The sequence below is a fragment of the Sceloporus occidentalis genome, unplaced genomic scaffold (assembly GCF_023333645.1).
Source record: "Sceloporus occidentalis isolate IW3139 unplaced genomic scaffold, rSceOcc1.0.p SCAF_5, whole genome shotgun sequence".
NCBI lineage: Eukaryota > Metazoa > Chordata > Lepidosauria > Squamata > Phrynosomatidae > Sceloporus > Sceloporus occidentalis.
Genome location: NW_028316985.1, coordinates 141,968,455 through 141,995,638, shown reverse-complemented (window position 1 = coordinate 141,995,638; position 27,184 = coordinate 141,968,455). Strand labels below are relative to the sequence as shown.

Below are 27,184 nucleotides of genomic sequence, written 5' to 3'. Positions count from 1 at the left end.
TTTTTCTTGTAACATACTTGAACAAAACTAGAAAGCATAAATGTATTTATTCTTTCTTTGTGTGGCTCACAGAATGTTCCAAAAAGTGATCCCTGTAGGGGAGATGTTAAAGATGGTTGTAGGCCAAGAACCTGAACCTCCTCCCACACCCAGGAATTTTCCTGATGTCATGTCAATGGTGTAAAATGAGGTAGTGGCTCATGTGTTCTAGTCTCAAGCAAGACTCTATGGGGTCTTTACTTCCTCTGAAAGTGTGGCTAATCTTACAGTCTACTTGGACACTGGGGGAAAAATTAACAGGAATAATAAGTACATTTCTATATCACTTATCACTCTAGCACTCCCTAAGCAGTTTAAAATGTGTAAGCCAATTGCCCCCAACAAGGTGGGTACTCATTTTACCAACCTACAAAAGGATGGAAGTAGACTTTGGAACCCTCCAGGATCAAACTTACAACACTGTGGGTACAGGACCAGCATTTAACCACTGCATTTCTTTAAAAAAAAAAAAAACAGAAACATTAATGACACATGCTTCTTTCTGGTTTTTCTCATCTAAAGCATCCAAAGCTTAGCTTCTCCAGTAGGAGGCAGTGAACAACTGGCTGCACTGAACCATAGACATAAACTGCAGGGCTTTCTTTGCCATTTTATTTTGTACAACTTGTCTATTTTTTCTTACCAGGAGATCCTCCGATTACATCTGGAGCTTGGGCAGAATCCAAAGAAGAAACCACACTGACAGCATTTGTTGGCACGTTAACTGCAGCTGTAGATGAAGCCACTGACTTCTTTGGTGCCACAACTACACTCCTATGAGGGGGGAAACACATTAAACATGATTTAGTTTAAGGGTGGGCAACTGTATCGTTTAAAATCATGCAGCTTTCTGATTCTTGCAGCTATTTAGGTTTAATTGTTTATACACCAGTTTTAGCTTTTGACAGACTTATTGTATAGAAAACCATGGTATCCATTCTATGATTGATAAAAATTGAGCAAAATAAAAAGTAGTAATATTTCATGCTTGAAGAGTTTACCTGAACTACAGCTTTAAGTTTAAAATGAGGGTGAACTGGACAAGTCCAAAAGTGTGAACTTAGAACTTTCAGTTCTTAAGTAATTCATTGCAAAACGAAACAAACAATCAATCAAACAAAAACCCAAAATGTTATAACTTGCATATTAGTATTTAATATAGAATGTTTTAGGCATCAGGGGAAACAACTTATCTTTTACATTACTATGACTTCATTATGACAACTAATTTCAATTAAACAGCAATGCTTTATTCTGAATACCTAAAAGGCCCAGTTAAACATACACTAAAGACACTTTTAATTGCAAGATACCTCCATAAACATGCAAAACCCCAGCTAATGAGCTAAAGAGTACAGCTGATATATTGTGAGCTCCCAAAGCAGTGCTTCCTTTTAATTACCTGGTGTTAACCATAAGCCAAAAGTCTTCAACATTCAATTTATTTAATCACATCTTCTGTTGACAGTAGTGTATGTACAGGTTTAAAGTATTCCCTTAATAGCATTAAAATATTCAGTTTCTAAATAACATGTTAAAATGACTCCAAATTCAAGTAAGATAATATAGAAACTTTCAAAAGCTTTATAAATTTCAATTAAAAGGAAATTTTTTCTTGGTTTGATAACATTTTAAGCCTTAGCAATTATTATTACACTAAACCATATTCCCGAATAACGAACAGTTCTGAATACCAGGAACAGATATTTACCACAGTACTGTGGACTGAACTACATCATTATAAGGGTGACTGCTAATGTTAACTATACACTAAAATATGAAAGCACACAGCCACCTGAGCCCCAAAGCAAGATAATATGTTGAAACTGCAAACTGTTCTTATATGTACAGATTCAACCACACTGCAACACTGCAATAGAAAAGACATTATAAAACTATATGAACTTTGCTTCTGATACTAAATATAAGTCTTCAAGAAAAGGTACTGGACAATTTAAATAAAATGGACACATAAGACCGCAGACATCCATACCAAATTCAATATCTGGATACCACAAAGTAATGCTTTAATTTAATTTGGAATAGTTAAGGTAGTAACTAATAATCAACAAATAACAATACAAAAAATAAGAATATTTTTGTCATGTCTAGAAATGAAGACTGGGAGGTGAAGGCAGGTACATACTGTATATACTCGACTATAAATCAACTTCATGTATAAGTCTAGGGTAGATTTTGGGGCCAAAATTATGGATTTTGATATGACCGTGTATAAGTCAAGGGTAAAACTTAGGGGCATGTGACAAAGGATCTAAGGGATGAAGCAAGGAAAACAATGCCAAACAATTTACAAGATTCCAGCAGACACAACTGTTTGTGCTCATCCTAAAGGCTGGATGGATGACAGAATAGACAGAATGCTTTCAAGACAGATTATGCTCTTGCTTTTCACCAGGGAATGATTTCTTTTTTAGTAAGAGTTAAAGTACAGTCCTCCCTCTATTTTTGCGGTTTTGGAACTCAAACCCCTCACTTATGTGCGAGGGACGAGCGGAGGGGGAATAATGGGGCGCGTGCAGAAGGTGTGTGCACACATCTGTATTCCCGCAACAGCGCACCTATATTCAAGCCAACGTTTTCACAAGGAGGTCTGGAACACATCCCCCATGAAAAAAGAGGGATGACTGTATTTACATTGAACGATGGATAAGTTAACTCAGGGTTTTAGGGTGAATTTTTTTGACTAAAATCTCTAGACTTATACATGAGTATATACAGTATGTAGATAGTGGGTGTGTGTAAGTTGATTTCTTCTGTCAATTTCAGTTTGTTTTTAGAGCAAGATAGACCTCTGAGAGGTAATTATGATGTCGGTGAATAATCTGACCTACAATTGAAGCCGGGGAGGCAGATCCTTGGAGTTCCAGCAGTTTTTGATTATTTGATTATTTCAGTATCGACAGACAACTGATGAGTATCTCAGTTATTGCTTTACAGTGGCACTGATTGTATCTAACAGGCAATCCCACAAGGAATTCTTTCTATCCTGTGGGAGCTATCCTATGAGGTGTCACATGACATATTCATCTACCTGTCTACATGAACCCACTGGGGCAGAAGATTAGAGATGTCAAATGCTAATCATCTGTACTCTCCAGTGTTGTTACTGAGTTTTGGATCATATGTCCTAACATGGCCCTAATTATTCACTATGTGCTGGACTACAGAAAACAAGCTTTACACTAGATTTAGATAATTCAAAGGTCTTAATAGTTTTTGGTAATATAATCTTGAAAGAGTCATTTGATCTTGTTTTGGTGGAATCACACTTGCTGAAAGGATAACACAGTATGATCCTGGAGACCAAATATTAGCTGTTACCAGTTCTGATGATCTAGTACACAGAATATAACATTTACAGTCTTTCATAATTAAATCCAGTATCAGTAAGGGATGACTATGGGTTAGATTCAGATTAATTAAGTTGTTTCTAAAGTGACATTCAACTGGTGACACATATTATAGGAACTTGGAATGGGAGAAGCATGAATCAGCAATTCCACCTAAACATTAGGAAGAACTTCCTTACTGTAAGGGCGGTTCGACAGTGAAACACACTCTCTCGGAGAGTAGAGGAGTCTCCTTCATTGAAGGTCTTTAAACAGGGGCTGATGACCATCTGTCAGGTATCCTTTTACTGTGTATTCCTGCATGGCAGGGGGTTGGACTTAATGTCACAAATGTTACTAACAGTAGAAATAGCAACAAAAATACAGCAAAGTCTGAAGTCTGAAGGTGAGTTAATCCTAATTATGCTAAAGTGCAAAATGACATTATGGTAAAGGTAAAGGTATTGCCCATTGACAAGGTTGTCAAGTAATATCTGACCATAGGGGGTGGTGCTCATCTCCGTTATTAACCTGAAGAGCCAGCATTGTCACAGACTACTCTGTGATCATATGGCCAGCATGATTGCACAGAAAGTTGTTTACCTTCCCACCGAAGTGGTACCTATTTATCTAATTTTTGCATGCTTTTGAACTGCTAGATTGGCAGAAGCTGGAACAAGTGATAGGAGCTTACTCCATCATGCAGCAATTGTTTAAAACTGCTTAGTTGATCTTATCTGTACAGTATCCTGAGATTTCAGGGCATAAGGCAGGATACAAATATTTTAAGTAATAAATTTTAATAAATAAATAATAGTGAATTCTCCTTGATGATCGAGCAAGAAGATTAGAGCTGTAACGTGAACACACTTACTAGTGAAATCAGCCCAATTACATATATTCATAAGACTTTTCTACATGAGAAAAAGAGACAAAGAATGTGCTTAATGGTGACAATGAAAATGAACAAAAACAGATTTAAGAGAAGAGAGACAGTGAAGAAAGAATGCAAAGACAAAAACTGGTCTTCGACAATAATCAAAGCATATAGCAATAAAAAATGGGAGGGAAGCAACTCTAATGTGAAATATAAAGGGTATTTCTCTACCTAACTGACAAATGAAGGAGGGCAGAAATTCACAGTGTAAGCATCCTTTACCCCAAGGATCGGGTGTAACATGATATGTGCATCTCATGAACAAGTCCCTCAGCCACCCTGAGGGTTCTGCAGAAATATGGAAACAAAATGTACAGCGAGGGAAAATATCTTTATAGTTAGGAATTGTACCAGCAGGGGGTAACATTTAAAAGAGCCCCCGACTTTGACCTTTTGCTTTCCTCTAAGCAGTTCTTTCAGATATTGCATCTTTTCTTGGCACTCAACAGATGCTATGAATGCATGTGCATATGTGCTCATACAGGACACAGAACATTCCTTAGACTGGACAGCTTCAGAAAGGTTGTCTGAAGATGAAAGATTAGTCACAGATTATGGAAAGTTACTGCAGCTCCTGAGTTTTGAGGGAAATTGATATTTTCCTTGATTTTAGCTCACTAATTTAAAAAGTGTCAGCAAAACATTTGGCTTTAAGCTTCCAAAAGTAGTTCAACATAGCAATAGGTCAAGACACATTTGAAACCTGTTGCACTGTTAACAAACCATTTGTAACATAAGTAGAGGGGAAAGAATTCTTAAAATCACGTTTATTTAACTCATCAGTTTTCTGTCCCTAAAGTTACATGACAAAATGAATAGAAGAGCCTTGTCACAGATTTATGCATTTGTCAGAGACTTGTTTCCCAATATTTTTGGAGGGGAAACATGCTTTTATCATCCATTTTTATTCTTTACATTAAAAATGAAATTTCTAAATATACTTAAATTGGAATGAGCAGATGCTTCCAAAACATGTTTTACTACATACAACAGTTAATAGTGTAACACCCTCCTCTTTAAAAAAAAAAAAAAGGACTGAACCTGTGAACAGTATTGTATGCTATTCTTAGTACTAACTATTCAAGTTATGGGTTCAATTTGATTAATTTAAAAGAATCAGCTTATTTATCAAGGATCATCTTTACTGTGATAAAAAAAAGTGTGTGTGTGTATTTGCTCCTAAAAGGGTACAGAGGACAAATACTGCAAATAGATTGCTAATTCAGTTTTTCTTGTGGCTTAATGAAAGAGTCAGATCACAGGCCCTGAACTTTTATCAAGATAAATCTTTGGCACCCAGTAATCACCAGATTGGATCTTTGCATAAGATAAAAGAGTAAATTTTTGGCATGGGAATGAGCTCACACACCTTGTTGTTTGCAAAAACCCACAAACTGGCAGTCTTTCAGCAAGGTTTCACTCACATAGCTGTTACTGTATACTCTCCAGCTATGGCTGGAAAGTTGATAATCCTTAAGATATGAGGAGAGTTTTGATTTGTGACACAGCATTCCTGAGATAAATGCAGGATCAGAGAGATGCTTTGAAATTCCCAGAGATACTTTGCTGTAAAACTGGTACATGGGAAAAAGTTTTAACAAGGTGTCTTCACCCCAGCCCACCACCAAAAAACTGAAAAACATTAACTCACTGGGCTTTGTGCTCTGCACCAGACAATATATTAAATATAAACCAGACACACTAAGTTTCACTGAGCATCCTGAAGTCTGCTCTTCCAAAGTTTCCCACTGTAATGTTAGTATCTTGGTGTGTCCCTAGAGATAAAATCCTCTTTTTCAGTGTAGCTCCAGCTTCCTGAATAAGAGGTCATAACCTATTCCACCTACCATCACCCCAGAACTACAACAGACTTTTAGACGTCATTTGAAAGAAAACATGTTTTTGCTCAACAAAGAGTAAAATGTAAAGGCTGAAAATGTAAAAAATAGGGTTTTTTTTAAGCTGATAGTTTTAGCTTAATGTAGAAAATTTTGTACTCACAAATGTATGCTAGCTCACGTTTGGTCAGTTTCTCTAATCTCCCTAATATTTGAAGAGTTAAGAGTTCAGTAAAAAAAAATGACAGATATTTATTACAAAAACAAGTACATAATGCATCCATAATATTAAAATAGATAGTCACACAAGGCTGAATTTTATCACCCTATCTGTTTATAAATTTATGTACAGAATATACTATATTGAAAGTGGAATCAGAACGAGAGGGAGAAAGCATGAAAGTTGGGGAAAGAAACATCAGTAACTTAAGGTATGCAATTAACACATTATTACTAGCAGAAAACAGCAGACTTTGAATGACTACTCTTGAAAGCTAACAAAGAAAGGGCAGAAGTAGGGCTATTAAGAAAACAAAAATAATTATCTCAAGAGATCAACATGACTTTAAAGTGGGTAATGAATACATAGAAACGATTAAACATTTTCTATACTTTGGTTCAATCATTAATCAAAATGGTGACTGTATTTAAGAAATCAGAAGAAAGGTAAGACTTAAAAAGGCATCAATGAAAGAACTAGATAAGATTTTCAAGTGTAAAGATGCTTCATTAAATACCAAAGTCAAAATCATTCATGCCATATTATTTCCTGTTTCTATGTATGGTTATAAAAGCCTGACAGTGAAGAAAGCTGATAATCACCTCATGGAAACTGGCACTTGAGCAGGGATGTAGCCAAGGGAGGAGGGGGGGTTCTTGGGGTCCGGCCCCCCCTTCCATTAGAAAAATGAATGGTGCGTGCTGCTGCACTGCCGCACCCAACCCCCATTATAATGGTGGCACTTAGTCTGGACCCCCCCTTCCCAAAATCCTAGCTACGTCCCTGACTTGAGGACAGTACTACAGATATCATGAACTGCCAAAAAGACAGATAAGTGTATCCTAAAGCATGCCAAGCCTGAATTCTCACCAGCACCCAAAATTACTGAACTGTAGCTATCATACTTCGGACATACCATGGGACAACATGACTCATGTTGGAAAAACAAGTAAAGTGGAAGGCAGTAGAAAAAGAAGAAAAACTCATTACAGATTAACTGATTCAACAAAGGACAGTATGTATCTATATGAACTTGCCCAACCTTTAAGATCTGCAGCAGAGGCACTTCTCTCTGTTCCACTGCTTTCACAGGCATGGTTTGTAAGAATACAGAACAAGGTCTTCTTTGGGGCCACTTCTACACTTTGGAACTTCCTCCCTAGAGAAGCCGGGATGGCTCCTCTTTTGTTATCTTTTCAGAAACCTGTTAGGACTTTTGTTTTCCAGCAAGCCTTTGGGAATTGATTTTTAGCAATGTTTTTATGGTGCTGTACAGTTTTACTCTTTGTTTTCTAGTACAATTTTGAATAGTTTTAATTCTGTTCTTGTTTAACATTGTTTTAATCTCAGTTTTTCTACCTTTTTGTATGCCACCCTGAGTCCCAGTTTGGGGAAAAGGCATTTGCTGAGTCCTTATTTTGCTATTCCTTAGGACATATTTACACTCACACAAGCAAAACATATTTACACTAGTCACAAGATGCAAAGGTCACCATCATCAATAATAGTATTACATTCATATCAACACCCTATATCTTGATATCCCACCCTATATCTTGGCGGCAAACAGTAAAATCAATTTGAACAATTTAAAACAATTGGATCAGTAAGACTGAAAGCCTATTATTGAACTTGATGAGTTTAAAAGGAGCATTCATAACAGAATAAAACAAATTAATAAACCTTAAACTCATGTATAAATTTGGAGCAAAAACAATTACACTTTAGTAAAATGCTATGCTTTTACTTGGCATTTTAATTAAGTCAGTAACTCTGCCAGCTGGGTCTTTAAAGGAGGGTACTGCACAAATGGGGCTCTACTGTAAAGTCTCTCTATAGATAAACAGGGGTGGAAAGTCTATTATATCTTGACATGAAAATGTAACTATTCTGCAATGACATCAGATGGAAAAGGGAACATTTCTTTTTCTTTTTTCTTTTCTTTTTTTTTTTTTTTTTTTTTTTTTTTGGGGGGGGGGGATGTGGTTTAACCCAGAAGTGTCTATGGCAAACACTGATCACTGCAAATGCCAATTTGTGCCCAGCAGCCCTTCCCAGATAATTGGTAAGGAAACCACTGTTTTTCCATTTCTGCCCTTACAATGCTTCCCTACTAACTATAAAATTCAGCTTGATAGTTTAACCTTATCAAAAAGCTGTGGAGATCAGTCATAAGCCTCAGCTACAGGCACCAGAACAATTCTGTTATGCTCCATTTCACAAGCAGCCACTACCACCAGTATCCATAATCTTCTCCACCTTAAAACAGAAAGAATACATATATTTAATTGCATCTTTTTAATTCCATGCCATGGATCCCTTCTACTGCAAAGAATTTGGGGCGAATTTACAAACCGTATCTTCAAAAGGAAGGAAAAAATGGCCTAAAACTTCTTCTTCAACTCCACTATCTGATTTCCTAACCTGTATTTTAGCCTCTCTAGCACTATTGTACCACGGATTTAAAAAAAAAAAACATTTCCCTGCAACACAGTACAAAAGCGTAGTAAGCTGCTCATAGTAAGCTCACCTTTGTTTCATTATTTCCCTAATTGTTAATGAGCAAAGTCAAACAAATTTCAATAATAGATTTCTTTACTTAACATTGATTTTAACACAGTTGCATTTTTAAATTATTAAAAGTAGATGATCAAGGATAAATGATTAGGAATTTCCAGTCAACATAATTCAGTAAGCCCTCAATATGCCTTCTAGTTTGGATAATAAAATCAATTAGTTTGTTACATGCATTTTATCTTGTACATGTAATATTTTGAAATACTGCTTACGTATCAGCTTTGCATTATTAGGAATTTGTATTGTTAGATTCAGTGTAGGGATCTAGTTATAATTAAGGCAATTATATAATAGAAGAATGGACATAAAATGTAAAGTAATCCTCCTCCCCACACACACATGCACATACCTAAAAGTATTTTCATTTGGCTGATGTCTACTACTGGGTTAGATACATATTTTTTTTCTGGAATTGTTTGCAGAAAATATGTAACAATTCCTTCTCTAACCCTCTTTGTTTTAAACAGCCATGTTTACTTAGTTTGGTTCGGCAAATGCGATAGAAAGCCACTACATCAGTTTGGTTGTTTTTGTTTGTTTGTTTGTTTAATTACAGTTGGCCCTACATATCCACAGATTCAACAATCCATAGCTTGAAAATATAAAAAAGATATATAAATTCCAATAAGCAAACCTTGATTTTGCTATTTTATATATAGGACACGTTTTACTATGCCATTGTATTTAGTGGGCCTTGAGCATCCACACATTTTGTATCCAAAGGGGATCCTGGAACCAAACCCCAGTGGACACTAAGGGCCCATTGTAATATTATGCACCACTTGATACAAGAATCATTCAAAATTCAATGCTGCTTACCTGTCAAATGACTGAAACTGCACAGGTTGTTCAGCAGCACCATCTCCAAGGACACCAAGAAAAGTTGGTGGAAGAATAGCAGGATCAACTATGGCCCCACCTGCAGGGGCACTGACTAAGCTTCTTAGGATGTCTTTTACGTTGACATTTTTTGCAGCTTGTAAAGAGGATGTGGTTTTACTGTCCACCTCACTTTGCACCTCACTTCTGTTTTCCTGAGATTTATTGACTTCTGAAGAAAGTGTGCACAGTACTTCACTGACTGCATCTGGACCTGCACAGACAGACTGCACTCCTACTTCTGTAACAGGCTCGGAATCATGTTCCAAACCAGAAGGTGCTTCCTCCTCAATACCCGAATCTCTTCTTTGTACTGATTCCACACTTTCTGACTCCTGACCAGATACAGCAGTTAAAGTAGTAATAGCTGCAGGTGGGCTTTCTGTTTCTGGAAAGATACATAACAGACACGATCAGCAGCAGCTTTGCTTAAAGAGGCCAAAATCATTTTTTTTTAAATTGCAGCATTATTGAAAAATAAAATAATTTATTTCTCAACAGATGAGCCTTAACAACAAAGAGATATACGCACAGTAGCTAAGATGCTGCAGATTACCATATCCAGGAAAAGTAGGTTACACTTTGACTTAAGTCATGTTTACTCAAAAAGCAATGAGACTAAAGGTCCTAACAGACAGGCCAAAATAAAGCTGCTTCGAGTCACTTTGGAGATTTGCTGTTTAAATGACACATGCATCTTAAGAGGCCGGAAGCTGTGCCAAAGCCGTACTCCAGTCCTTAGGACTGGAGCATGGCTTTGGCACGGCTTCCAGTCTCTTAGGACACATGCATCATTTAAACAGCATACCTCCAAAGTGACCCAAAGCAGCTTTATTTTGGCCTGTCTGTTCAGGCCCAATGTCATGCTAACAATGCCAATGGGAAGCAAAACAAATGAGATATGAAGCATTTCCAAACAACCAGAGTACCATGGTTCCACTATTGTTAAGCCTGTAATATACACAAAAATATGGCCTACTGAACCATGGCACTAATGAGATGTGTTAGCAATTTTAATACAAAAACACATCCACACCCATTTATCCATCTGTATGGACAAAAGCCACCCATTCCATCAGCTAAATATACAGCTGAACTGAAAATAGTTATAGTCAGTTGTATCAATCAAACACTTAATATTACTAGATATCACTTTAACATTGTCCAATAATGTATGACATTTTCAGTTTGGAATCATTTACTAATATGCTCTCCTCTTTTCTCCAGCAAAAATACAATAGAATTCTGGTATACCAAGATATAAATAAAATGCTGAATTATGGTTTTCAAAGGAAGAATTGTCCTGGAGGATTATTACTAAGACAGTTTTTTTTAAAAATCTATTTAGCTATACAAAAGGTGTGCATGTACACACACACAGAGAGAGAGAGAGAGAGAGCCAACAAAATATTAAAAATTAATGTTCTGGGAAGAAAGCAACAACACCTCTGAAAAATAAATTCTACATGACTGTTCTCAAGTATCCCTCAGGGCTAGTAAACTAACTTAGTGTTTAAAAACAGCAATTACAGAAGGTTTCTTACCGATTTGTAAAACTAGTATATTTGGGTCCAAAACACACTGAAGAAATCATCCAGTTTGATTCCGCTTTAACTGCCCTGGTTCAATGCTAGGGAATTCTGGAAACTGTAGTTTTATGAATCATTTAGCCTTCTCTGTCAGAGAGCTCTGATGACACAATAAACTACAATTCCCAGGATTCACTAGCACTGAGCCAGAGCAATTAAAGCAGTCTCAAACTGGATTATTTCTGCAGTTTGTTTTAGGCCCAAGTCTAATAAACATTTTGATCTGTCTGCTTGTTGTTGTTTTTAAAAAAATAAAAGAACACATTTCAGGATATGTATATCTGTTAGATCTGGTGGCTTTCATCAAAGCCAGTACAACAGAACAGTGCTACTCAAAGTGGTAGTCTCTGAACTGATGCCAGTCCCTGAGTCATTGACTGCCAGTCTCTGGAGAGTTTCCTGGAAAGAAACAAACAATTGTACAGATACCTGGCATATCAGAAAAACAAAAATTACTTGTCCCCCCCATCAAGTGTCCTGGGAATGTGTAACCTACCATCCAACAAAGTACATATACAAGCATTGACTCTGTTGTGTTCAACAGAGCTTACACCCACATAAAAATGCAAAAACAGAAACTGTCATTAACCCAAGTCATTTTACCTGTTATTTCTGTCTTAACTGACTGAACCGAGTGAGGCTGTCTACGTTCATCCTGAGGTTCCAAGATATCTCTATATTTTGATACCATGAGGACAGAGATAAAATACACTACAGCTAGGGCCAAGAACTGTGCCTGTTTGCTATCCTCCTATATTAAAAAAAATAAAAAAATAAAAAATACCTTAAAATACACATAACACATCACCACTTGTTACAAACTTAATTTCTCAAATTTTTTCTAAGTTGGTCATATTGAGCAATAAAAACAGTTACTACATTCCATCATAGATTATTTCTAAGTGTACACATTAAATAGATGTAGAACCTTTAATGTGTGTTAACTGCTCTTGTTTCAACTTTGACTCATGGCAAACCCATGAATTAGATGTCTCCAAGGCCCTATACAGACAGGCCAAAATAAAGCTGCTTCAGGTCACTTTGGAGGTATGGTGTTTCAATGATGCATGTGTCCTAAGAGTCTGGAAGCTGCACTAAAGCTGCACTCCAGTCCTTAGGACTGGAGCGTGGCTTTGGTGCGGCTTCTGGACTCTTAGGACGCATGTATCATTTAAATAGCATACCTCCGAAGTGACTCAAAGCAGCTTTATTTTTGTCTGTCTCTACCAGGCCCAAGACATCCTATGTTCAACTACTCTGCTCAAGTTCTGCAGGATCAGAGCCGTGGCCTCCTTGATTGAATCTATCCAGCTGGTATGTAGTCTTCGTCTCTTTCTGCTGCCCTCCAACTCTCCTAACATTATTGTCTTTTCTAGTGAGTAATGTCTTCTCATGATGTGGCCAAAGTATGACAGTATCAATTTGGTCATCTTTGCTTCCAAGGACAGCTCAAGCTTGATCTGTTCTAGTACTTGTTTGTCTTTTTGGCTGTCCACAGTATCCTCAGCTCTCTTCTCCAGCATATCATTTCAAATGAGGTTTTTTTTCTGCACTGTCCAGCTCTCATATCTGTACATGGTAATAGGAAATCATAGCTTGAATAATCCTAACGTTAGTGTTTATTCTTATATCTTTGTACTTAAGAATCTTGCATAGTTCTTTCACAGCTACTCTCTCCAGTCCCTGTCTTCTAATTTCTTGACTGCAATCTCCGTTCTGATCAATGATTGATTCCAAGGTATGGGAAATATTTCACTAATTCAATTTTCTGTCATCTCAGTTGAATTTATTTAAGTCAGATCTGGTCTACATATGCAGTATAGTAACATGGAGGAATACTGACCTAGCAGAATAGAATAATGTAAAAAGGTGTAAATGATATGCTACAAAAAATATTTGCACAAAGAAAACCAGTGTATCAGTGAAAAAGGTTTCAAGCCATCCATCCTTATATTACATTTGATTTCTCTTTTAATAGTCTGAAAACACATGTCTTAATGGTGCATTCCAACTATGATCATCTGCCTGAGTCATAGGTTTTACTGTATGAATTCAGAACCTTCACCACATTCTACAGCATCTGTAGCTCAAGCTTCACACTGGACATTATTTGTACCATTTTCTATCTAGTTCCATGCTTAATTTGCGAATCAAAACAATCTTCCTCTCCTTGCTGGATGACTTCTGTTGGCAGATAAGGAGTTTTATAGATCTTCTCTGTAGCATTGAACACCATTGATGCTGGCATTTTCTGAGGCAAGTAACTAATAGGCGAACTGGCAAAAGCATTTTCTTGTGATTCTAATCTTATTTGACTAAAGCCTCCCAGAAAATGATACTAGGACTATTGCATGGTTCCTGGGATTATTGCTTGGACCATCATGGAACTACTGAAGAATATCATCCAGGATTTGTGGACTGTCTTATCTCTTCCCAACCCCCCAACTGGAAACCAATTCAATGAAGTTGTGGAAGTCTTGCCTTGATGCAGTGAGGGACTGAATGTTGGAGAACAAACTGAGGCTTAATCCATATAAGTTTTAAATCAGCAAGTAAGTGCAACATGCACTAAATAAAGCAGCTCTCTCCATGAATAATCAGGCTTACATCTTGGAGATGGTCTTTGCTCCAGTACTGCCACATGTACTGGCAGTGGTGGAGAAGAGTGACTTTACCCACCCTCAATTGCTATACCAACTTACACTTTTTCCAAGGAAAAAGATACCACAATTGCCTCTTGCCTAAATTATGTAATACATTCTATCTTTACCTGTCCTGGGAAAGTGTTCCAAGATTTAAGATAGACTAAATGCAGGGTCATAAGATTTGTAGATCATTTAACCATGTGTTTTTGAGTTCAATTCAAGTATGTTGGTTCAGATCCATAAAGCCAAGGACAGTTTGGATGCAAAACATCTGAAATACCACATCCTACTGTATAAACTTTTTTGTCTGTCATGAGAGGTGATATGTCCCACCCCGTAAAGAAGTTAGGCTGGTGGTAAAATATGACAGGGCATCTTCTGTAACCCTGTCCTGATTGCAGAACTGTCTCTCTTTGGAAAGTAGATTAGTCCCCCACCCCTGCCTTACCATGTTTCAGACAGGTGAGTTTAATACTTAATGGCTTTTAACAATTGCTCTGTTTTGCCTAGAGAGCCAAAAAACTTTTAGAAACAAATTGACAATTTTAAATGCAGCAACCTGATGCTATATGACTGGAATTGAAATAAGAGGAATATATCTGTATACTGTAAAATATAATGCTGTACATTGGGAAATTCGTGTATTAAGAACAAAAAACAGAACATTGTTTATGAAATTTCAGACACCTGCAGGGACAGCATTTTATGGGAAGCTGAAGTCTTTAATCACGGCCACAAATTCTTGCCCTGCTCTTTCCACAGTTTCATGATTCTCATAGGCAGATTCTGGCATTCTTTCTAAGTATCATATTGGTTCAGAAAACCAACCAATAAAATTCAGTGTGTAGGAAATGTTTTGTAACTCACAATATCTCTGAATACCACTGCACGGAGCCGGTTAATATCCATATCCTGCAGAAGTCTGTCAATATCTCTTATTGGAGAAATCCCTCCGGTTACAATATCAACTGGGCTCTGTACAGAATATAATAGCACATATATAATTTTACTTGGGATGAAAAATATTGTAAAAGGGTCCCTAACCATTATCAGTTCACCATTGTTACAAATGTTTCTAATGAAAGAGCATCCAATGGTATGCACAAATCAAACCCTATCAAGGATATCCATGGTATTTTATAAAGAATTATTTCATGTCAGAAAATCTGAAAAAGAAAATTCAATATTTAAGACATATTGGGTTGTTCTTCCTCTCCTTGCTGAAAAAGCTTATAAGTTAAACTAATGTATATACAACTTAAAATGAATGTTTATGCTGTTCAAATGTCACATTTTCCCCTCCAGTCGCTATGTTGCTATTTTTTCAAAAAAGCTCTAGAGACTTATCCATCAGGTCACAGAGATAACAGTATCAACATCTGCCTGCATTTAATGCCAGAAGATACTTGCCTTTGCTCCAGACCTTCCTGCTGCTATCAGGCCTTGTACTGTTTTCTCACCCTTAACATTTTCTCCACTAGGCTTCATTAGAACATGCTGCTGCTGACACTCCAAACAATTTCTGACTGCTACTGCACATACTGAAACGAAAGAATATATAGGACATTTAAAAGATTATTTAAGGATTTGCAACAAAAAGTATGAATTTCAAGTATTGCACTCCTAATCTAAACAAAACAAGGCAGGGCAAGGAGGGAGGATAACATCTAAAAACAACAACACTATCTTCTTCAAAAATCAAGCAACTTTTAACAACTGATAGAATTTTCCTCAAGCATTTTGTTACTTAAATCCAAAAAAACGCTGCAGAAATAATCCAGTTTGCCATCACTTTACCGGCCACAGCTCATTGCTATGGGATTTTGGGAGTAGTAATTTTTGTGAGACATTTAGCCTTCCCTGTCAAGAGCACTCTGGTTTCTCACAAAACTACAATTCCCAGAATCCCATAGGATGGATCCATGGCAATTAAAGTAGTGTCAAACTGGATTATTTCTGCAGTAATGATGCAGCCCAAGAGAGCAATGTTAAATTTCACTAGGATCCATATATTGTTTATTCACACTGGATGGAATCTAGACTTTTCATGACAGCAGTAGCAATTATGTTTAAACATAAACAGGGACCAGTCTTTCAGACAGCATCAAAAATATTTATTTACATTTTAAAATACAGTTCTAAATTTCATTTAAAAAAAAACCACATGTGCACATGGAAATTGCTCTAGCTTGGCATTGATACAATTTTGGCACCAGACAAGGATCTCGTGGTAGGAAGTTGCAAAGTTGGGGCCTCATCAAAGAGAAGGCCGCCTCTTTTGTCATTATGTGTATCGCTCTTATGGAAAGTATAGCTTTAATACATGAAAGATGCTGACAAGAGAGAAGGCATTCCTTTACTTAATTGGGCCTGATGTTTACATGGTCTCAAAGTGTGAAGTATTCAAAGTGATTTACCGATATTATATAAAGAAACCTCACAGAATTACTTTAAGACAGGGATACTACTGGCCCACCACTGGCAGATGCCTGAGGTTGGCAGATTATTGGCTTACCTAAGGACACCTAGATAGAGTTTTTATCTATGAGGCAGAACAGACAGGCGGGAAAAAGTGGCCAGAATCTGCATTTTCAAAAAGTAGGCCAAAACCCTGATGTTTGCACTGGCTTTTCCCAAAGTGCCCTGAATGCATGTGGCCCAACTGAACGGTGCAGCGTTATGCCGCACTACTGGCCACCATGCATTCAAACCATCGCACAAACACACCGCCGGCGAGTGCCAGCTGCCTAGATGCCATCCCCTTGGATTGTCACTCCTTTGATTGGCCACACAGACACACCTCCACCGGTACTGGGCATAAGAACATTTTTAGTGTGCCCAGTAAAACACTGGCAAAGTACAATAATGCCCCCATTACATGTCTCCTTCACCTTAAGAGTCCTCTTAGATTGTCTAGCTTGGGCAAGTTGGAGGTGCAACACTTTTTTTTTTTTTTTTTTTTTTTTTTTTTGCATTGCCGAGCTCCATCCATTTCAAATGTGCACTTGCACTGGCACATTTATATGCAGCTTTAGGGTTAGGGTGGACCACTCCTTCAGAACCACTCTCACGTCAGGGCATTTATATGCAGGGTTGAAGGTGTGCATTTTCTGACTTGAGTCCAACTATCCAGGCTTCTTTTTGCTCCAGTTTTTAGCCCCAGAGAGTAGCTTCATTTGGTTTCGGCCCCCTTTGGAGGTGTGCATCATTTAAACACTCCACCACCTTCAAAGTGAGTGGAAACCGCTTTATTTGGCCTGTCTGTTTTACCCCTCAGTTGAGATCTGATGGTGACTTTTCCGTTTATATCTGTAGTCTATATGCAAATTCAGATTAAATTAGTATTTAGAAATTAAGTAAGCTTAGAAAATTTTATATTGCATTTCATATGACATCTGAGGCTACCTTCATTTAACCCTACAACATACAGTCTTACAGCTTAAAATAAACAAGCACCAAATTGTGGAATAAGGTTAGACAGTTATTTCTTACCCAGGCGAAGACACTGTCGTAAAATTCCACCAGATGACATATTTTTCTCTGACTCAATTTCAGTAAATCCAAGAGAGCTTGCAAATATTAACACATCCACAAGGCTAATTAATCTTTGCAGGAAGGCTACAGAAGCTTCTATTGATAGTCCTTGAGTCGGCTCAATATTTTCTAATTCATGCTGCATAATGAAACATTAAAAGTAGCATTTATTTTTATAAGTATTAATTCATTATCATAACCTAAATCTAAAGTAACGTTTCACATGTGTAAATTGTAAACAGCTTCTTGAACTCTAATATCATATTAGAAATGCTGAAATCCAATATAACCATTCCTGTCATCATTGATCTCCATCCACATTATCACACAGGGATGTTTTACCTAAATGAAGAGTGGTTTCTTTTCTAATATACTAGACTATATTAGCAGAAGTCTGTAGCCATTTTGTTTGTTTGGAACTTGTAACTTTTGTTACTTTATGCAAACATGGAAACAAAACAAAAGGAAATCACATCAATTGCCCAAAACATAAATTGCAAATGTGATGACAGTAACATTAAATATCAATTAAAAATTTGCCATCAGTTCAATGTTATTGGATGCAAATACAGCTACTACCAGCTCAGATAACTTTCCATAATACATGTCCTGAATTTTTAATGATGATTAAATTAATTTCTGCCTTCACTATTTACCCATTTGCTGCTGAATAACAACAACAACAACAACAACACTTTATTTATATTACCCACCTCTCCCTATGGATCAAGGTGGGATTACAACACAGGTAAAATTACAATAAACAATAAAATCTATATCAACTCCCAATTCTCCCACCTTTAAGACAGTAAAATTTGCATTAAAATTCCAAAGGAACACAATTTAAAATAATCAAAGATGGAGAGGACTGTTATAGCAGATGTGGTTCTCCTTTGTGAGGGCAGGTTGGGCAGGCCCGCTGGAAGAGATCCATCTTGACAGCCTTTTTGAAGGCGTCTAAGATGGTAACAAGACGGATCTACTCCAGCAGGTCATTCCACAATTTTGGAGTGACCGAAGAAAAAGTCCTCTGGGAAGTTGTCACTAAACTAGTTTTCTGTGACTGTAATAAATCCTTTGCAGATGATCTGAGAATGTGGGGCAGATTATGTAGGGAGAGGCGTTCCCGCAAGTAATCTGGACCCAAGCCATGTAGGGCTTTAAAGGTAATAACCAACACCTTGTACTGCGTCTGGAAGCTAATTGGCAGCCAGTGAAGAAATTTTAAAACTGGTGTAATATGGTCAAACCTAGATTTACTGATGACCAGTATTATGTTTCCCCCTACTATACTGGCATTTTTAGTTCTAGTTTTTATGATTTCAAAGTATTATATAAATCTGAGTGAGTCTCACTATTTTATAGTTAAGAAGAGTGTAAATGTTTAACAGATTCTATGCAGAATGGAAAAAGTCAGCATGGTGTAGCAGTGTGAGTGTTGGACTAGGACATTGGGAGACCAGTGTTCAAATGCCCACTTGGCCATGGAAACCCACTGGGTGACCTTGAGCAAATCATACTCTCTCTGCCTCAGAGAAAGACAAGGGCAAACTCACTCTGAATGAATTCTGACAAGAAAAACCTTGATACATTCACCTTAAGGTTGCCATAAGTTAGAAATGACTTGAAAGCACACAACAACAACATGAAGAACTCTATATAAAATTATCAAAGCATGTCATTATAAAATTATCAATAAACAATATGTGTATCTGAGTCACAGCTTCAGTAAAAAGGAGAGCCTGAATAAAGTAATGCAAAACATCATCTATTAAGGTACCATAAAAGGCCATTTGTAAAGTAATTACTTCCAGAAAACATATACACAGTGTAACCATAAGTTCAAAAAAATTACAACTATATCTTGTTTGGAAGAAATAGGAAGCTATGTCAACAGATCTGTGGTCTGGAAGGTACAGAAGTGGAACCAGTAAGCTCCTTTTACACACAGCCAAAACTTAGCTTAGCATCACATGTGAAATAAGTCAAAGAGTATAAATTGAAGACATTTTGTGTCAACAATGGAAGAAAGGGAGGGCCATAATTCAAGTTCAAGCATCTAGTAGTTTTGTTAACAAGGTCTGAGACCTCTCTGAAAATCCACTGTCTGCCAGTCTGGTGCACGTTGAATATTGTTGGCCTTACACATTCCCAGGGATGGCGGAACCCTACACCGGCTGCTGCTCTAGGTAGACTCCCCAGACCTTAAGGAACTTGTACAGAGATTCTTCCTAGGACTACCTTAAGATGATTTATTCTAAAGCTAAGTTTCTGCCCAAAGTAAATGCAGCAACTGTATTTAGAAAAGTAACATACCAATTTACAAAAACAGGAAGAGGTCACTATGGCGATGGTAAAGGAAAATACAAAATAGGCCACCACTGCAAATCTGAGGTTTCAGTAAAAACTTCCTTTTGACCCAAAGCCATGTACACTCGTCCCTCCATATTCGCTAGGATTAGGGGCACAAGACCACCGTGAATATGGAAAACCCACAAACAACAAAAACACCATGTTTTTTACCCGAGAGGACACCTCTCTAGGAATGTCTGGGTCCTCCAGTGCTACTCTGTGGTCAATGTCCAACAGACACTGACCACAGATCTGCACTGGAGGAGCTACAAATGCCTAGTAGAGTATTCTCTCCAGGAATCTCTAGATCTTTCAGTGCACCTTTTAGTTAAAGTTGACAACAGAGTTGCACTGGAGGACGTAGAGATTCCTAGAAAGAACATATTAATCAAATCTGTGAATAATCAAATCCGCAACTATCAAATCTGCAAATATGGAAGGATGAGTATATACTGTATATAGCCCGAAAATAGCAAGCCAAGCCAGAACAATATTGAAAAGAGTGTTAGCATATGAGGGAGTTCTTCTCTCAAATCCAGAAGGGCGCAGTGAGGTTCAGATCACATAGTCACTTTGCTTGACTTTGCTCCCCTTCGTTGTCCCAGCACAGCCATAAACAATTCCACCTGAACTTGAGAGTGAAACCACTGTAAATCAAAGCACAAGTAAAGGCATCCTCTTACAAAGCATCACCTTTGCATTAGAAATGCTATTTCTTACCGTAGCAGATGTAGCAGCAGAAAGCAAAGGTAATATGCCACCACAAGCCATAATCATGTTATCCATTACTTGAGAGATGAGATGAATTGTGTTATGTACAAAGATGACATTGTCACTGCTGTTCACAAAGTCCATCACTGTCTTGGTGGAATGGCTAGCCAAAAAACAAAACTCAACGTAAAACAACACTGGACATAGGTAACTTCAACAACATTTTTAGAAAGTATATTTATGTCATCATTTAGCTAAATGAGCCAGAAATGTCTCCTGGAGCCAAGAACCACAGATTAGTATCCCCAACTGTCAATGCACCTTTGTCTTGACCTGAAATTGCCCTTTCCTTATGCTTCTAATCCTGTCCAGAACACCAACTGGCAACTGTGTCTAAGTGTGTGGTGAATAATTATTTATTATTATGAAGTCTGATTATCTACTGTAGCAAAAGACACTGTATAAATCATTGACGTTAAGTTTCCCTTGAGATATAAACTAGATCTGAACTCAAGCCTCTTAAGAAGAAAACACTATCATACAAAAAACACATAAGCTTTGCCTTTTAAACAAGTATTTTAAAGATATAAAACAAGGAAATTTAATTTCTGTTTTAACACATCGACACAGCATCCATCCATGTTTTTGCCTCCTCCATGTGGCACCTGTAGAATGTCCGATTTACTACCAACAACCTTCACATTTTATCCCTTTTCAAAGGATGGTTTTTACATTTTAAAAAATAGTGCAACAAAGAAAGGGTAAGATCAGGGTGGGATGTGCTGTATATTTATCAAGTCCTAGCTTTATTGATTCTACACACATTATCTTCCCTATGATGAAAACAAAACTTAACATGGGGATGGTGGGTAAGTGGGAGGATAGAATGAACAAAGAGCAAGTGAAGTCAGGAAACAATTTTGACAGAAAATCAATCAAATCACATTCTCTCAGCCTTAGAGGAAGGCAAAGGGAATTCCTCTGAAAAAATTCTGTCAAGAATCCTCGCTCGGCTCCTCCCTCCATCATAGGATTGCGTTAACAACTTGGAAGCACACAACAACAAACTTCTAGGTACTGATCAATTGGAGAGTGAACAGAACCATTTTTTTCAGATTCTATGAAACCAACATTTCCATTTTCACAGGACACATTACCTTCTCCACATCTGTACATCTGTTTCTATTGAAAAGAGCAGGTCTGTGAGTAATCGTTGATGCATTTGTGACCATCGGAATTCAGGAATACGAAACATGGTAGACCTAGAATCCCTTCTTTGTCCATCTGACACAGCTCCTATGCTTTGACCCGATAGGTCTTGCTGCCTAGATGTCTTCATAAATAAAATGTATATAAAAAAACCAAGCTGAATTTCAAACTGAAAATTAACTGACACCTCATAGAAATCTTAGTTCAGGAGAACTTTTTTAAAATGTTGTAGTGCACATTACTAATTCTACTGAAGGTTTGACGACTACATCAAAATGGTGACTAATTATATCAATTCTACACACTACAGAGCAATTATGCCACCATCTCTGCCAGCTAAGACAAAAATAAGCAGCAGCTAAACCTTACCACATAGGGTGCATATATTGCTGCTGAATATGATCTACCACCTCCTTTGAGGAAGTATGGAGTAGGATGATGGTAATCCATTGGAAGATGTCTCTGCAGGAGGGAAGCACTTAAGTACATCACTTTTTAACTATTAAATCATTTAGCATTACTGACCTAAATGCTAAACGGTAATGAGTAAATGATGCACATGTTTTGTCAGTTGTAGTTTTAATGTATTAGAGAACATTATTATATAAGCATTTAAGTGTTAGTTTGTTTTCAACTTCACACTTTCACTTAATTTTTACAAAGTTTTAAACACTGATTAGGCCAGTTCTTTTCCAACTAAGCAATGGTAGTCAATATGAAGCACATATCAACAGAGGAGAGACTTATTGGGGGCCCAATAAGGCCATAAAATATCATACAACCTTATAATTTGATTAACATTTTTAATTTAAGTAAACTACTAAGAGTGGTGCAAAACCTACCTCAGGAATTGACCTAACAGGCTGATTTGCTTCCACACTTGCATTTGACTTTAACTCCAATCTTTCAGTATCTGATGCAACACTGGAAACATCAAGTTTGGCAATTTTCTTGTCTGAAGCCACCAAAATTTCTGACGTATGGGGTGGCATATTATCTATAGTTGTTTTCATTTGAGGGTGATCAGTATTTTCTCCATCTGTCTTCTCCACATTTGAATTTGGTTGACCTTTTCCATCACGGATTTTAGAAGCATTGATCCCTGGAAAGGAACCTGGCCCTTGTTGGGTTTCCACTGATGCCTCAACACTTTTGGATTCTGAATCTATTAAAACAGGTTCTTTCAATGGTGGTATCACTTGTGTTATCTGGCTTTCCTCTAAGGTATGCTCTTGATTGGGTTTAGAAGCACATTCCTCTGGGGTAAATGGTAGGTTGCTCTCCTCTTTTAAATCAACAAAATCTTCTTCCTCTTCCTCCACCTCTGGTGTTAGCTTTTCTAATATCTCTGGGCTTTCAAGTGTTTCTCCATTTGCATTTTCTGAAGGTGACTGTGCTTCAGTAGTGGTTACAATGTCCTCCTTGTGATTTGTTTCAACTGTTCCATTTGAAGAGGCTTCTGAACTCTGTTTTGTCATTTCAGACTCTATGGGGATTTCTAGGTGTGGGGTTTTATTTAAGTCTGAGGATCTCTGATCATTTTCCCTTTCTTTTATTTTTTCTTCACTCACTTCTGAATTAGTTTCTTCTACAAGAGCAGATGGCCCATCTTCATCTCTTAGAATACTGTTTTTGGCATCATCATGGCCAACATCATTCCCAGAAATATCAGTTCCTTTTATTTCCAGTTGCTGGTGGCTTGATGTAATTTCAGCTTCTTTATTTGTGCCTGAAACAGTTCTAAGTACGGTGGATGGACCAACACCACAATCATCATCTCCTTTTTCTTGATATTCCCTGAACATTTGAGAAAGGTTTTCTTTGTGCATTTCAAAGGATACCTTTAAAAAGAACAATTTCAACTGAGTAAATAAAATTTCAAAGGATTCTATAAGTTCCATTATAACAACTGGATGTTCCAACAACATGTACACATTAAAGAGCAATCTTAAATATACACCCTTATCACAGTGTACCACAAAACAGCTTAATGTCGTCTCATATTATCCATAGACTGATTCCTTTTAAAAATCACTGTATAAACTTTTGAATTTTAAATTATCAGTTCCCCCAAACAAAGATCTCATATGTGAAGTCAAAGGCTTTCACAGCTGACATCCTTTGTCTTCTGTGGGTTTCCCAGGCTCTGTGGCCGCATTCTGGAAGAATGTGGGCACACAGCCCAGAAAACCCACGGAAAACTAAAGATCTTTTTGTCACAAAGACAAAACTCAAGGCTAGAATCTAGAATCTTTCTTGAAGGTAACCTTGAAAACTGAGCAACCCACACCCAACTGAATCATTCAAATAACACAGCTACAATAGACTTGAGCAAGAATGCAAGGCCATCACTGTCAGACCATTTTGTCCTAAGCAGCCTCATCTTCTCATACAAAGAATGTGCAATCAGGGTTCACGTCAGGGATGATGGTCTACATGTGGAGAATGTATCTCTCTCTTATAAATGTACCCTCTTCATGAATATGAAGAGACCAATTAAGACAACTAAATTATGGTAGCTGCACACACATTAAGACAAAAATCCTCAACCCCATGGGCAGAGCCAAAGGTACAGGTTGTTTAGATAAAACTGTTCCACTTCAGTGCAATGTCTTTATAATATAAGTGTTATGTTGCTATGAAACAAACACATTGAGATTAGATTTCCACAAGACAGCTGTTATGTGTTAAAGTTTCCCAAGAAAACAGAGCTAGATGCCTCACTGGGAATGAAAAGCATGGTTTCCATATCATAATGCGCAAATTCTAAACTCAAAACCTTGGGTGTTAATTTAAGATTTATTATTATTAGGCTGATTAAAAATATGAAAGCATACAATAACTCAACTCAAGATTAGAATCTTATCTGTAAGCCCTATTGTCATAACTACATTGAAGACTGAAATTAATTCAATCAGAATTACAGTCTCTCTCAGTAATGATAACATTTTCTGAAACCAACCAAATACATTTAATTTTTTATATCTGTAAATGAGATGGTTTTGTGTAAAAAAAAATTACATTAACAATTCAGGAGACATGATATTAACATAATATGAAGAATCTCACTAAGAAAAATCTGAATTATTAAAAACAGATGAGGTAAAAGTAAAGTAAGATCTCTACATAATTAGATATCTGTCTGTTCAATAACAAAAGACAATGGCTATTTGTTGAACAAAAGTGCATCATCAGTATTTGCTAACAGGCATGTATGCACTCTGTTTAGTTCAGCCTATCTCTTCTATGTCAGTAATATATTTTTCCATTCATTTTGAGAAAAGTGTGATGAGTTGAGAGATTTATAACTCAGTTTCCAAGATTCATTTCCCAAAGAGATGCCTAAGCCCTGTAGAGTTTTTCATCAGCTAACTTGGTATCTGCAATTCTCTTAGGAAAACCAGTCACAGGGCAATAAGTGTTTGTCAAAGAAATTCATGAACACCTCTTCATTCAGTTTCACATTACAAAGTATCCTTAACTTGAATCTTAGGAAGAAAGGATTGTTCTGGCTCAGCCTTCTCCAATCTAGTGGGGGGATGATGGTAGTCCAACCCATTTGAAGGCTGGTCTAGCTGGTACATGAATCACAAGGAAAATAACTGCCTCATACTTTCTTTCATAAAATTATAGAGTTCTTAGCAACAAAAAATAAGATATGAAGCACTTTTCTTCAGAATGTACTACATATAACACACAAAGATGGTGATAAACCTTTTGAAATAAAATTAGCCTCCAATTAACACATTTTTATGTATTAAGTCAATTATACTCCCAGATTTCCATTAAAAACTCAAAACTAGATGTAGTAATCACAACCAACCTTTTAATCGTTCACAGATGTGATGGAAGGGAAAAAAGTGTTTTCATAAGAAGCTGCATTATGCTGATAATGCACTCACAAAATTATCCTCACCGGAAGAAGCTTGCATGATCAGCTTCTTCTACAAACAAGTTTACCTTTTTAAGAAACTTAAATATATTGTAAATGTCCATGTTACAGATTGCCTCATCAGTATATATACTTGTAGTGAATAGGCAACAAGATTTTAAAAGCCACTGTTTACTGTGTTTCCAGGCTAAGACTATATTGTTGTCAGCTATGAGGAAGGAACAAAAAAGGAACAAAAATTTCTGCTTGGGAAAATCACACTTTCAATCATCTTAATGTTAGGATACGGTTAGGAAATGAATGGAAGAGGGAGTCAACAATAGTGGTTTTCAAGTACTCACAGACCCTGCTCCTGAAAGTTATCCTCTCTAGAGCTTAACAGACTTACTCAGCTCCTTCAACAATTGTAATGGAAGATATCACGCCCTAGACATTGTTATCACGTATAAATTCTGCTATTGAACCAAAATTTGTTTCTTTTTTAGAAAGATAATGTTTCTTCTGAGAGATTTATTCTGCCCAGGATCTTCTATTTAGAGATCTGAATTTGTTTATTTTCTAAAAGAAATAAATTTCAAAATATTTTTTTAAGTCTACACCCGGACTTCTTGTGTGTATGCAAATGTCAGGCAGAAAATGAAAAAGCAATTCAAAATTCAACACATATTTACAGTACAAAGTTTAGATGCCCAGTTCCCAAATTAAACAGATTGTAATTTGCCAGTCAAATTATTAATGTTGCCAGGAACAAACAAATTTATAGTGTGTGTGTGTGTGTGTGTGTGTGTGTGTGTGTGTGTGTGTGTGAAATAATACTCATACCAATTCCAGAAAAACTCATATTTTTTCTTCCATCTGTCCTAACAGTCCGAATCTTGTGGCACTTAACAATTAACAGGTATGTTGTGGTATAAGCTTCTGTAGATGCATTTAACGAAATGTGTTTTAGTCTATCAGAGCCTATGTGAACATTTGTTTATTCATCCTTAAGTGCTATAAGATTCTTTTTCTGTGTTGACATATCTCAAGACAATAAGTACCAAACTTGGTAAATATAGGCACCCATTTGAAAGAATTTTCAACAAAATCTGCTCAATCTGACCCTTCACAGTGCTTATAAGGACTCCTAGCTGTTCTTGATAAGAAACACCATAGTACAGAATTATGTCTGTATTACAGGAGTATTACCTTAATAACACCAACCTTTTAGTCTGGGCCTACAGTTGTAAAACCACCATATCTGGTATTAGAAACATGCCCCTGATGCCAACCTGTTTCAGTAAATAATGTGCCCAATTGTGCTCAAGACAGTGTCAACAGTGGTGGTCAAAGAATGTATATTAATAAACTGTTTTCAAATAAGAACCAAATTTCTTATTATTGGTTTCTACAAAGTAATGGTTTCTATTGTT

The 27,184-nt window shown here is 36.9% G+C and overlaps 1 protein-coding gene across 10 annotated transcripts in view; it reads right to left on the bottom strand.

Annotated features, from left to right (window-relative positions):
- Positions 1-27,184, bottom strand: part of LRBA (LPS responsive beige-like anchor protein) — a 430,053-nt gene that overhangs the window by 311,219 nt on the left and 91,650 nt on the right. For 8 of the 10 annotated variants that reach the window (XM_089525694.1, XM_089525696.1, XM_089525700.1 and 5 more), the window contains exons 23-32: positions 22,723-23,721; positions 22,250-22,342; positions 21,829-22,004; positions 20,681-20,834; positions 17,567-17,747; positions 15,485-15,615; positions 14,942-15,049; positions 12,033-12,180; positions 9,781-10,228; positions 683-813 (exon numbers count right to left, since the gene is read on the bottom strand). In XM_089525694.1, coding sequence (XP_089381820.1) covers positions 683-813; positions 9,781-10,228; positions 12,033-12,180; positions 14,942-15,049; positions 15,485-15,615; positions 17,567-17,747; positions 20,681-20,834; positions 21,829-22,004; positions 22,250-22,342; positions 22,723-23,721 — 2,569 coding nt within the window. The remainder of the gene's footprint in view (positions 1-682; positions 814-9,780; positions 10,229-12,032; positions 12,181-14,941; positions 15,050-15,484; positions 15,616-17,566; positions 17,748-20,680; positions 20,835-21,828; positions 22,005-22,249; positions 22,343-22,722; positions 23,722-27,184) is intronic. The other 2 variants (XM_089525702.1, XM_089525703.1) reach the window with 1 other exon arrangement.